General features: G+C 49.4%; 1 protein-coding gene across 4 annotated transcripts in view; it reads right to left on the reverse strand.

Annotated features, from left to right (window-relative positions):
- Nucleotides 1-13560, reverse strand: part of NOS1 (nitric oxide synthase 1) — a 184413-nt gene that overhangs the window by 73210 nt on the left and 97643 nt on the right. For all 4 annotated transcript variants that reach the window (XM_045456927.1, XM_045456924.1, XM_045456926.1 and 1 more), the window contains exon 3: nucleotides 1705-1831. In XM_045456927.1, coding sequence (XP_045312883.1) covers nucleotides 1705-1831 — 127 coding nt within the window. The remainder of the gene's footprint in view (nucleotides 1-1704; nucleotides 1832-13560) is intronic.

Genomic DNA, 13560 nt, shown 5'->3' on the forward strand with positions numbered 1-13560 from the left:
TGATATTTATATAAAATTGCAAAACACTGGCTGTAGATTCAAAGTACAGATATAAATTTCTCTTAGGACGCTAGAGTGCAGACCTAACACTTCATGTCCATAGCCTGGATCTAGCCTGAGGCTGCCTCTTTCTGTCCTTTTCATTTGTCTTGGGAGGGTCTGAATTATGCCAATACCCCTTTATTGTAAGTTAAAGAGAATATAAGGAAAAATGCTAACTTTTTTGTTCATTTAATCATGAGCGGAAAGTAGTCCCCTCCTGCTCACAGCGTGGCCCTGACTTTTGAGGACAGCATAGCAGAAGTCTACGATGCTGTTCATCGTCCAAGCATTCAGAGGTCACTGCAAGAGAGAGAGGAACTGGCCGGTGGGAGCACGGCTCTGACCTACCGCAGACCCGTGACATCCTTATCTTCCTGGCCAGCTATCAGCAGCTGAGGAAAGCAATCCCCACCGAGGCTCTGGAATGTCCCATCCTCCCCTGAGGCTACACAGAGAGGCTCTGGGTCATTGCTCAGGTGGACTGGTGGTAGTGAAAGGTGCCATCCACATACACGCATCAGAAGACAGAATTTGGCAACCTGCCCGATGCCGTCCAGGGCTTGAGACAGATGGAGAGAAGAAGGTGGCCTGTTGAGTGACCTGGGCCATCTCCCGGTTCTAACCTCGCATTTGTCATTCTGGCCTATACTTTATTGCAGTGCAGAGGCTGGGTGGGAAATTCATATGCTTTAATGGGGTGGCGCTGGCCTGGTCCGTTAGCTACCCGAGAAGGTAACAAAAAGGCACTGCTGATCTCTGGCCAAATCTATCCGTGCTCAGACACAGTATTGACTCAGCTGTCAAAACACATCTTCGCAAATTGGCAAAGACCGAAAAATTCGGTAATACGTTAGGTTGGCAGGGCTGTGGGGAAACCACCACTCTCCTGCTTGGCTGGTAGGTTTGGGACAATCTTTACAGTGAGCAATTTCTCAATGTCTGCCAAAACCACAAATGTATGTAATGTTGGACCCAGAAATTCCACTTCTAGGAATTTATTCTATTGAAAAGTCTGTCCATGTGCCACAGCAAGGCATTTATGGGATGTCACAGCAAAATACTGGCAGTGACTGAAGTGTCCATTATGGAGGATGAGCTCAGTAAGTATGGCGGAGCCATGCAATGGAATATTATACAGCCATGAAAAAGAACCAGGACTCTCTTTGCCCACTAATGGGGACTCATCACCAAGATACGGCGGTAAGTGAAAAAAGCAAAGTGCAAAGCAACATGTAGAACGTGCTCCCACTTGTGTGAAAATAATATGTGTGTGTCTTCGTCAGTCTATGCATAAAGTATTACTAAAAGGACCACAGAAATGATGACTATTGCTTGCCTCGGTGGAGGGAAACCGTGTGGCTGGGATTAGGGGAGAGAAGAAAACTTTTTACCATGTGTCTTTACCTTCTAAATTTGGAGTGCAAATGGCATGTGAGTGCCTTTCTTGGTGGAAACAGAATTACATTTGAGGTACAGCAAAATTACAAACAAAACAAAACAAAGGCAAAATCCATATCCCAGGATACACACTCCTGGCCTCAACGCCCCTCAGCCATGGTGGCTCATTTCCATCCCCACATGGCTGGCCATTTGGCATCCCTCCCCCCATCTTCACACCGGAGAAGGGCCAGGGACCGCGGGTAGAGTGTGAGAGCCACTTACCTGCTCCTTCTCCGAATACGGGTTGTTGAGGACGACAGGCACGTGGCCCTTCCCCCACAGGTCACTGAAGACTCGGTCATTCTCCACGCCCAAGGGCAGTGGCTTGTGTGACTTGCCATCCATACCTCTGAAAGGCAAAGCAGGGGAAGTGAGAAAGGCGAGACATCAGGAACGACAGGCCGGTTGCCCTGCCCTCAAAGTTCCGAGTCTGTACAGAACCTCCATGGTTCACCCACGTGACTCTATGTAGAGCCAGCAAGCTGTCGGCACCCAGCGTGCCCCTCGGTAGTATCGCCAGCAACACATGGGAAGGCAGCCCCGTCGTCAAGCACAAAGCGCACTGACGTCGGCACTGATGGGTGGCGTGCACCCACCGTGTGGACATCCCTTCAGAATGACCATGACAGGGCTTTTGCTCCTCCCTCCCCGTTTCAAAGAACTAGGAACGCAGAAGGCTCATCTCCTGGCAGACCCCCCTGGACAACTTAATGCCCACAGATAAGATAACGAGTCCTGGGGTCCAGGGTGATAAGTTATCTCAGTGCTGAATAAACACGGATAATAAGACGAATGATACCAGCCCAAGAGAAACATAAATGATTCTGAAAATGAGGGGAACAGAGCAAAAAAGTAAAATACCATTAAGAATGATAGCTAGTGTCTATTAAGCACGTATTGTGTGTCAAGCACTTTACAAATGTTTTAATTTAACCCTCGTGACGACTCTGTGAGGTGGGTGTGAATATTAACCACCATTTTATAGACGGTGTAAGTGAGACAAAGGCTAAGATGCTCAAGGTCACAGTTTTTCCACCCACTCTTCACACCCGTTCTGAAGTGGGGGCTCTCATTATTACCATTCATCAGCATCATTATCATTACCACCACCCTGTCACCATCATCATCACCACCATCACCATCATCACCACCACCATCACCACCACCACCATCACCACCACCACCACCATCACCATCATCACCACCCCCACCATCATCACCATCATCATCACCATCACCATCATCACCATCACGATTGCATCATCACCACCATCATCAATATCATGATTGCATCATCACCACCATCATCACCACCACCACCATCACCACCATCATCATCATCACCACCATCACCACTACCATCATCACCATCATCACCATCATCATCACCATCACCATCATCACCATCATCACCACCACCACCCTCACCATCATCATCACCATCACCATCATCACCATCATGATTGCATCATCACCACCATCACCACCACCATCATCATCACCATCATCACCATCATCACCATCATCATCACCACCACCATCATCACCATCATCATCACCACCCTCACCATCACCACCATCATTACCATCATCATCACCATCATCACCATCATGATTGCATCATCACCACCATCACCACCACCATCATCATCACCATCATCACCATCACCACCAACATCACCATCACGATTGCATCATCACCACCATCATCAATATCACGATTGCATCATCACCATGACCACCACTGCCACCATCACCACCATTATCACTACCACCATCACTATCATCACCACCATCACCATTATCACCATCACCACCATCATTACTGCCATCACCATGGCCATCATAACCATCACCATCATCATCACCACCACCACCACCATCATTACCATCATCACCACCACCACCATCATCACCATCATCATGACCATCATGACCATCATCACCACCATCATCACCATCACCACCACCATCATCACCATCAACACCATCACCATCATCACCATCACGATTGCATCATCACCACCATCACCACTGCCACCATCACCATCACCACTACCATCACCACCATCATCACCATCATGATTGCATCACCACCACCATCACCATCATCATCACCATCATCACCATCACGATTGCATCATCACCATGACCACCACTGCCACCATCAACCATCATCATCACCATCACCACCATCACCACCACCACCATCATCACCATCATCATCACCACCACCATCATCACCATCATTACTGCCATCACCATGGCCATCATCACCATCACCACCATCATCACCACCATCCAAACTTCCATTGTTACCACCATCACCACCACCATGATCACCACCATCACCATCACCACCACCATCTTCCTCATCCAACTTCTCATCAGCATAACCATTATCGCTATCACCATTGCCATAATCAATGTCATCATTACTATCATCACCTTCATTACATCATAATATTCACCATCATCACCATCATTACCAGCATCACCAACCTCCTCCATCATCACCGTCATTAGCATCTTCATTACTATAATCATAATCCTCAGAATCTTCCTAAGATCAGGAAACTGAGGCTCAGAGAGGTTAAAACACTAGCCTAAGTCACACAGCCAGGGATGATGGAGTTGGGATTCAAACCCAGACTGGTTCCTGACTCAAAAGGCTGGCTTCTTAACGGCAAAGTTTTCCTGGCTCTCTGTTCTTGAACTCAGATTCAGGGGGAGACTATCTTAGCTAGTTTCCACAGCCTGGTCATCCTCTAAGAAGGAGAGAAGTCATGGCTGAGATGGGACTGACTTTGCCTCAAAATCCAGACCTCCTGACCATCCCTCGTCTCTTTCTCTCTCCAGGCGCTGCCCCGCTGCTTCCTGACAACTGGCTTCTTTTGAACTAGCCCGTCCACTTTTACTCTGATTATAGCATCTGTCTGTGGCTTACTCTGGAGCCCCTCTTGGTTTTGGTCCCAGGTGTGGAAGCTGTTACCTAGCCCTTTGTTCTACATTCCCAGCTTTGGGGACTTAGAATCCTGGTTCTGTAATTTCCCCCAACCTCTAGTCTGGCGCTGACAGTCATTTGGGGTCAATCGGAAGCCAGGGCTCAAGCCCTCTGGCTGCTCACTCGGGGCCATCCAGACCTCTCCTCCTCACAATGTTCCAAAAGTCCTGGTGGCCTGCGTCAGAGCCACTTTGACTCTTCTGGTCGGAGAGGTCTGCAATTGTCAGAGGGAACATTCTGTTTTACCCTCTTTAAAAATGCCACCAAAACACACGGGGAGTGGTTCTTGATTACAGACATTTCACAAGTCAACGGCTCACCTACATGGTGACAAACAGAGAAATTGTCTGTTGAGAGGGCTGCTCTAAATGTCACTCTGCTCCCTCTCAGCTCTGAAAGTCCTGATCCCATGATACCACATGACTATAAGTGGCGATTTAGCGGAGAAGAGAGGTTAGCATTGTTGGAGCATGTGTAACACACCAGGTGCTTGCACAGATGTTACTTCATTTTATCCCAACAGACAACAAAAGCCCTATTTTACAGATGCAAAAACTGAGCCTGGAAAGGTCATGTAAGTTTCCTGAGTTCCCACAGTAAGACAAAGAAGGGCTGGGATTTGAAACTAGGTCTGAGTAATGTTTGGCCCAGATCCTTCCTTTTTTAAAACAGAGACAGGAAAAACTAGTTACTCTAAGCCAGAGGCTAAGGAGCAAGTAATGCAACATCTCTTGCTGAATGAGGCCAGTTTGCAAGAATTAAACAGGCAACAATTACCTAAGCAACTCCAAAGTGGGTTGTCTTGTGGGAATTTTCAGGGAGAGCTGCTTCTGTGTTGCAGTTCCCCGCTTTGTAAAAAGCCTTTAACACCTCTGTTTAAATAATGCATTTGAAGTGTTTTGTCCACAACAAACTTATTTAGGAGTCCTGTGCGAGGAGCAGGTGAACAATATTTTTAATATGGGACCAGAGGGAACATCCAGGTTGAACTATTTTGTTCCCATTCACCCAGGAGCAAAAACAGAAGTACATGTCAGTATTTTCCAACTCTCAGTCTGACAGTGATAACCAGGTCTGAGGGAAATATCTGGCTTATTGCTGCAAATTTGCTCACCCTGGGACCTAGCTGCTTGATGGGGTTCGTACAGGCAGGGTAGTTTGCTGGTTAAGAGCATGGGCTATGGGTTGGGTAGCATTGGGTTCAACTCTTGGCTTTGCTGGCTATAAGCTGTGCAACTTTGGATATTTTGGATACTCACACTTTCGAATTCTCCATTTATTCATCTCTAAAATAGGGTTAATAATACCTTGCTCATGGGATTGCTGCAAAGGTTAAATAAGGTAAAGCTCACAGCCCTTAGCTGTGTGGTACCTACTGGTGGTTGCTCTTACTGCTAATGTATGGGATGATCAGACAGAAACAGAAAAAGGGAAATGCTAGTTCTCTATGAAACAGTTAAGGGGCACCTGGGTGTATTGGTTGGTTCAGTGTCTGACTCTTGATTTTGGCTCGGGTCATGATCCTAGACTTGTGGGATTGAACCCCACGTCGGGCTCCATGCTGAGTGTGGAGCCTGCTTGTGATTCTCATTCTCTCTCTCTTTCTCCCTCTGCCTCTCCACCCAACTCATGCGCTCTCTCTCTTTCTGAGATAATAATAACAAAAAAGTTTCCTCTAAGCAAGCACGGTCTAGTAGAACTTTCTGTAATGAGAAGAACATCCTAAGTCTATGTTGTCCAGTTTTATAGCCACTGGTAACATGTGGCAATTGAATACTTGAAATGTGCCTATGGTCACTGAGAAACTGAATCTAAATGTTATCTAACTTTCATCATGTTTAAGTAGCCAAATGTAGCTGGTGGTTGTAGCATTGGACATATTGGTTATAGCAGTGAGCATCCCTCAAAGCCTAACGTCCCTCAACACTGGGGAACGGACACACGTAGCTCTTAGCCAAGAAGGACATCTTCCCTGGGGGTTGGGGGGCACAGGCAGAGATACCCAAACCCTTTCTAAGCTGTTCACAGGGCACAGGACTTTGGGAATTCTCTGCTTCCATTCTAGATTCCCAACTTCCATTATTCTCAGTCCTGATCTCCACTCTCCCCTCTTCCCGAGGAGCACACTGTTGTCCACTCCTACCTTTATATTTGCCGTCCCCGGGATGCCCTTTCATCTTCCCTCTGCCAGGAACCAACTCCTACTCAACCTTCAACACCCACTTCACACTCTTCCTCTCCTGGGGGTTAAATGAAGTCATGCATGTAAAATGCCTAACCCATAGTCAGAACTAACTAAACATGTGCGTCTTCATCGGCAACTAAGGAAATTGAAGCTCAGAGAGATTAGGTAACTTGTCAAAGGTCACAGCACCAATGAGCAGTGGAGAAAGCCTGAAATTCAGGTGTTTCCTTCTTGCTGTTGTGCTGGCTGAGAATCACTGAGAACAGGGATTAAGAGGGTAGCGGAGGGGCCATTTGGTTGAACCTCATACTTTTGAAGAACTTCAAATTTAGGTATTGATTTTTCCTTCCAAATGAAATAGGGGTGTTGAATGTTTTTATCTGTTGAATGAGATTTTCGTAACTTTAATGCATCATTTCTTCATTTAAATAAATACACTGGGAGTCCATAGGTGGAGGTGGATGGGGACTGTTTTGACTTCTTAGAAGCCAGGATGGTGACTTTCCTTTGCCATACTCATGAGTGTGGGTCCTTCCAGCTGCCTGGAGTGGTCTCAGTTTAGATCAGGGTTTCTCAAACTGGAACTATTGATATTTGGGGGGCTGGGTAATTCTTTGTTGTGGGGGGCTGTCCTGTTCCTTGTAGGATGTCTAGCAGCGTTCTCTAGGGGGTCTCTACCCATTAGATGCCAGCAACACTCCTTCCCTTTCCACAGTCCCTCCCAGTTGTGACAATCCAAAATCTCTCCAGATATTGCCCAATGTCCCTTTGGGGAGGAAACCAAATGTACTCCTCCTTATTGAGAAGCACTGGCTTGGGTGTGGCTGAGGACCCCGATCTCATGCTTCCCAGTCCTTCCCTTCCTTGTTCTATACCCATCTCTGTGTCTACAAGGCTTTATTTACCAGTTGTCCCTTGTTCCCAGATGGGATTGAAGAGACTGTCTTCACTAAGTGTCTTTTATCTCCCCTCAGGTGTCCTTAGCCCTCTGGAAAGGCCATCCTCCAGTGGGCTTGCGTTCTAGGCGGACCAGTAACCCCAGAGCCATCATGCCATCATGTTTGGCATTTCTCACTTCAGAGTGCATCAGCATCAACTGTTAAAACTCTCCTGAACTCGCCCTTTGGAGAGTCTGGGTCCCCAGGGAAGCCTGGAACCTGCATTGTCAAAAGCACCCCACATGGTTCACAGACCTCCTTGAAGACCCACCTTCCTGGGAGGGCTCTGGGCCTGACTCTTGGCTGTGAACAGCAAGGCGCCCTCCTGGTCAGAAATATCAACATCCCCCAAGCTCCCTCTCTTCTTTCCCCCCATAAAACCAGGCATGGAAGTCTAACTCCCACTTGGCGAGCATTTTCTATCCTTTCTGGCAAGGACTAAACTAAAGCTCCTTTTCCTCCACTTTGCTAGCTAGACAATCATACCCAAGCCAACAGTCAGTCTGGCATCTCTAGACCTTCTAAGAACCTTTGCCAAATCCTTCCAACTGGGGGGCTTCCTGGGGGCCAGGCCTCGGACTCTCACACAGGGGGTGGGCTCAACTCCACAGGAAGTTGGCACGTGTGTTGATCAGCCCAGTGCTGACCACCAACCAACCCCAAGCATCCAGGATGGGGAGCAGGAGGGCCACGCCTGTGTGCAGGGCACAGTCTGGAAGTGGGGGCCACCTGCTCTGGCCCAACCGGGCAAGGAGGCTGCTGAGGAGAGCTGCTCCTGGCAGGAAGCGCTCTGCATCTCTCCACAGACACCACACTATTCCCTGACCACCCCCCTTCTCGCCCACCCCCCCTCCACCTGGCTGTGGATGCTGGGAGCTAAGTTAAAACAGGAGGACTTGGGGACTGTGGAAAATGAATCTGGGGTCTCTGCAAAGCTTTGTTCTAGAGCTCTTCGTGCTGGGGTGGGGGAAGGTTGTGAGAGAGAAAAGTATGCTCTTGAGAGCTGGAATTTTACCACAATCCTCTAGCTGAGAAGTGAGGTGAGGGCCTCTGGGCTCAGCAGCAATCACGACTGTAATTGCTCACATCACAAATGCTGGGCAGGATCCTCAACCTCCAGTGTTTGCAGCGTCTGGGCTGAGCAGATTGGCTGGTTTTGGATCCTGGGCCACTGGAGAGCCCATGCCAGCTCCCGCACAGCTCCCGAGGCTGGTTGTCTCCCCACAATAGAGACTTGGTCCTAATAGCTCTTCCGATGCTCTCTTTATTTTTGAGAGGCTGGAAATCAGGTTTAATGTGAAACCTCTTGATTTCTCTGTTTTGCCATGAAATCGCTTTTTCAGAAAACTCTGCGGGCCCAATAAAACTCGAGGGAGATCTGAGTGTGACCCTCGATCCCCAGTTTGTGACCTCTGACCTAAAGGGGTGTTTGAGTGCCTCTCCCTGGAGTGATGGTCTGGGGAGGTCGAATGGAGCAGTGAACCTTCCAGGTGGGTTTGACAGGAGGTGGACCAGTAAGTTGCTTGGCCTGTGATGAGCGTGCCCACCATTGACCTTCAGGAGGACCCTGAATGGTAGTTCTGGAAGGAATCTTAGGGCTCATCTGGCCCACACGCTACTTTTACACATGGGGAAACCGAGGCCCAGAGAGGTCAAGGGGCTTTCCTAAAATATGTAGCTAATGATGGCAAAGGGGGGTCTAGAAGGAAGGACACTGAGCCCAGTCCAATGAGACCTCATAGTAATGGCCAGTCCAGGGTCTGGCCACAGAATTGCTCAGTAGGGCTTGTTGGATGGGGGTGGGGGGCTGAAAATGGCCCCCAAAGACATCAAATCCTAATCCCCAGAACCCACATATGTTACCTTATATGGAAAGAGGGTCTTTACAGGGGTGATGAAGTTAAGGATCTTGAAATTGGGGAGATCATCTTGGATGGGCCATTAACTATAATGGCCGTAAGGATGCCATCACATGTGTCCTTATGAGAAGGAAGCAGAGGGAGTTCTGCCACGGAAGACAAAGGCCATGAGACTCCAGAAGCAAGATGCTCATGCTGGAAGGGGCAGGCAGGGGCCCCAGCCAAGAAAGGCAAGGGATGAAGCTCTAGAAGCTGGAAAAGGTAAGGAAACAGATTTGCCCCTAGAGCCTCCAGATGTAAGATCTCCAGAGCTGTAAGAGAATAAATGTATACTGTTTCAAGCCACCACATTTGTGGTCATTTGTTACAACTGCAAAGGGAAATGGATACAATGAATATTTGGTGGCAGGGGCAGGGATGGCTTGGGCTGTGTGTGTGTGTGTGTGTGTGTGTGTGTATGCGCGCCTAGCTCTCTCTTCCTACTCACTACATTCACGTCCCACAGACCTTCTTTCCGTTTCTTGAACATCTCAACCTTGTTCCTGCCTCAGGGCCTTTGCTCCTGCTGTACCTTCTGCCAGGAACGCCCTTCCCTAGATTTCACATGGTTCATACCTTCTGGCCTCAGTATAAATGTTACCTCTTCAGGGAGGCCTTCTCTGACCCTCTGATCTAGTTTTTTTTTTTTTTTTTTTTCCCCAATCCCAAGCCATATTTCTTCAAATCACTATTCCATTTCTTTTATAGCATGTGTCACTATCTAACATGATTGCCTGAGAGCCTGAGTCTATCTGTTTATCATCCATTTCTTGTCTGTGACTCCATAATGGCAGAGGCTCATCAGTGGATCCCCAGTTCCAAGGACAGTATCTGGAGCAGAAAAGATGCTCCGTGAATATTTGCTGAATGAAAGATGGTGAGAAGCTCCCCTTCCTTGCACACAATCTGGGGGTGAATGGGTGGCTGCGTGGGCTCATTCCATAGCTCCTCCTCGGAATGAGGGGCTGGGTGCCACTTGACAAGATGGCGGGGACACAGATAGGAGAGAGTGCAAAGTAAGAGTAATAGCTCTATAACCAGGACTTCTCTCCCCTCCCCAGGAAACGACGGACTGGGGAAGCCCCTTATGTTCACATGGTCAAGGTGAGAATGAAAACTTGCACTTAGGTTCAGTGTGAAGGCAGTCATTGGAGTCAATGCCAACGGACTGATTCAAAGCCATGAGACATGTCAAGTGCAGTCACGGAGGAGACCCTCTATTGCAGACGGTCCTGGAATCAGTGTGGTCATTGGTTGGTCTGAGGTCAGTTCTCCTGGGGTGCTATCTTGCGTGGGGGGCACTTCAGTTTCCCTTCCAGACTGAGAAAATACCCCAAGTCCTCAGAAACTTGATGGCTAGCGGTCAAGTGCACTGTGGCCAACAGTGTAATCTATGTTAGTGGAGGCCAAGAGCATGGGCCTGGGGTCAAGTCCTGGCTCTGTCATTTGCTAGCTCTGTGAGCTGGGACACGTGACTGTGCCTCTCTGAGCCTTGGCTTGCTTACTAGGAAAATGGGGTGCTACGAGGAGCAAATGAGGTAACTGATGTAAAGACCTTAGTGTGAGGCCAGGCCCCCTGGAGGGCTCAGTACAGCTTGATTAGTATGTTGGTCATAAAACAGAGGCTTGTCACAGGAGACCTCCTCTCCCCAGTTAAGCTCATTCTCTAGGATCGAAACTGACTTCTGAGCCTCCGGCCACCTCTTCTCACCTGGTTTCGTGTCAACTGTAGCCACCCACCGTGAGATTTCTAGCAGAACCAAGATGAGCACTCTGTGGCCAGGGCTGTGTGACTCTGAGCAAATTGCCCCACCTTTCTGAGCGTCAGTTTCCTTGCCTATAAGGCGGCCCAAACCATACAACCTACTTAGGAAGCAGGGCTGAATTCACCCAAGCTCTGAAGAGATGGCTATTATGAAGGTTCTCTGTAAGTAACCGACTGCCCTGCGAGTGGAGAAGTCATCAGAACGCAGGGCGAGGCTGACCGGCTGGTCCAGATGGATGCTGGACCAGGGACCTTGGCCTCTTTAGAACCCTCCTTCAGGGCAGCAATCTGAACAACCTGGATATCCTCTGACACGCAGCATTTTAAAGTGACCGTTCCCAAGTGCCGAAGGTCCCAGAAGCCCCCAGATTTCCCTTCCTTACGCTCCCCGCACACTGCCACCACCTGCCGGACCCACCTTCCCCCTGGGATCAAGGGTGAGACTGTGTCTAGACTAAACATCGCTTCTCTCCCCAACGGAGGGCCAGCATTCCCAAACAACAGGACTAGGGACGCCCCGTGAGGGCAAGGAGTTAGATAAAGCAGGTGAATAAGTCCTCGTCCAAGAGGAAAGACGGAAGGAAGGAAATGAGGCCAAGAGAGCAGGAGAGTCAAGGGCACCGCTGAGAACCAGGGACAGCCCCAGCCTCTGCTTGGCCCCCGGAAGCCACAGCCTGCTGGCTGTGACCCGGATGTGGGGCTCCAGGCCTGGTAGGCAGCCGGCCTCACTGGGCATCCAGAATCCGGGCTGCCAGCTCTGACCCCCACCCAAAAAAGCAGCCTGGATGGGGAAGCCACTGGAAGGCTGAGTAATTTCCAGGCGGCCACGTGCTCCAAGGGGCTGGAATCGTCCCCAGCCTGCCAAGCCCGGAGAGTGACGTTGAAGACCCTTCTGTCTCTCGGCTTGCATTTCCTGACTTGGGACGCTGACACTTAACAAGGCTCTTATTCCTGTCACCTAGTTTGGTGATTTCTGAGGGCACTTTTGGTTTTTCCAATGATGGTGAGGGTCCCTGGCATCACGGTGGAAAGGAGGTGGCATTGGGGATGGTCCAGGGGCAAACCCACACAAGGAAGAAGGGTCCTGCCTGCCATGCGACCTTAACACATCAACCAAGATGAAAAGCAAGCTTAAACTTCTGAGTCAAGACCCCGATTCAGTCTTACGCTAAAACATGGCTTTAAAACATACTCAGTTTTCCGTGCATGCAACCATTGGGAAAAGACAGGACATCATTTTATTGGGAGTCTGTCACCATTTCGGAAGATCACATCACCAAGGAAACACCGCTGGTGGCATCTGAGTGGCCAAAACAATACACCTGGTTCCACCTGCATTTGACACGGTCGTGAGTGGACCAATTCTCTGTTTAGGGGCAAATAGCTGAGCGCTGATAGATGAAATTACAGCTTCTGTTATGATAAATTACTTTTATGCCTGGTCTCCTTCAGTTTATAGTTAGGGCATTATTAGCTCCTGGTTAAGAAAGGGGGCATTTAAAAATATTTGTGGGGGTGCCTGGGTAGCTCAGTCGGGTAAGCGTCTGAGTTCTGCTCAGGTCATGATCTCATGGTTCATGGGTTCGAGCCCCATGTTGGGCTCTGTGCTGACAGCTCAGAGCCTGGAGCCTGATTCAGATTCTGTCTCCCCCTCTCTCTCTGCCTCTCCCCTGCTCGTGCTCTGTCCCTCAAAATAAATAAACGCTAAAAAAATTAAAAATATTTGTTAACGTGGAGGGTGGGGAGCTTTGAGCACAGGCGTGGGCCACTGAGCTAGGGGACCATGCACTATTATTGGATAATACTCCTGCTGAGAACCGTTTACCCTAGCGGGGTTCATGGAGCCCTGTACTTGCCCTGGGCCACTTTCTTCCAAAGCAGTGTTTCCTGCTCCTTTTGGTCACTGGAGGGAGGACTGTGATGGATGAGGGCGGGTTGAGAGCTGAGGTGCAGCCTCCCAATTTGGGAAAATAGGTCTGCCGGAGGAGACCCCGTGTCAGACCAGCATGTCCTGCCCCGGTCCTCGGGGAAACAAAGGCTGCTTTTCGGAGGCGGTGTTTGGAGGGGCCCCTGAGGCCAGGATCCCGTTAAAGTCCTTCACGTTTGGCAACCTCACCCAAGCCTAGTGTCCTGCATCAGGTTTTTGCATCCCGCACTGCCAGCTGGGAGAGGGTCACGCTGGCTTCTCAGAGGGGGAGGGCCGAGCTCCCAATGATAAGAGGGACCCCTCCGGGGGCCTTCTCCATGTCACACAGGGAGATTCAGGCTCCTAGGTCTGGGGCGGGGCT

The sequence above is a fragment of the Leopardus geoffroyi genome, chromosome D3, assembly GCF_018350155.1.
Source record: "Leopardus geoffroyi isolate Oge1 chromosome D3, O.geoffroyi_Oge1_pat1.0, whole genome shotgun sequence".
Taxonomy (NCBI): Eukaryota; Metazoa; Chordata; class Mammalia; order Carnivora; family Felidae; genus Leopardus; species Leopardus geoffroyi.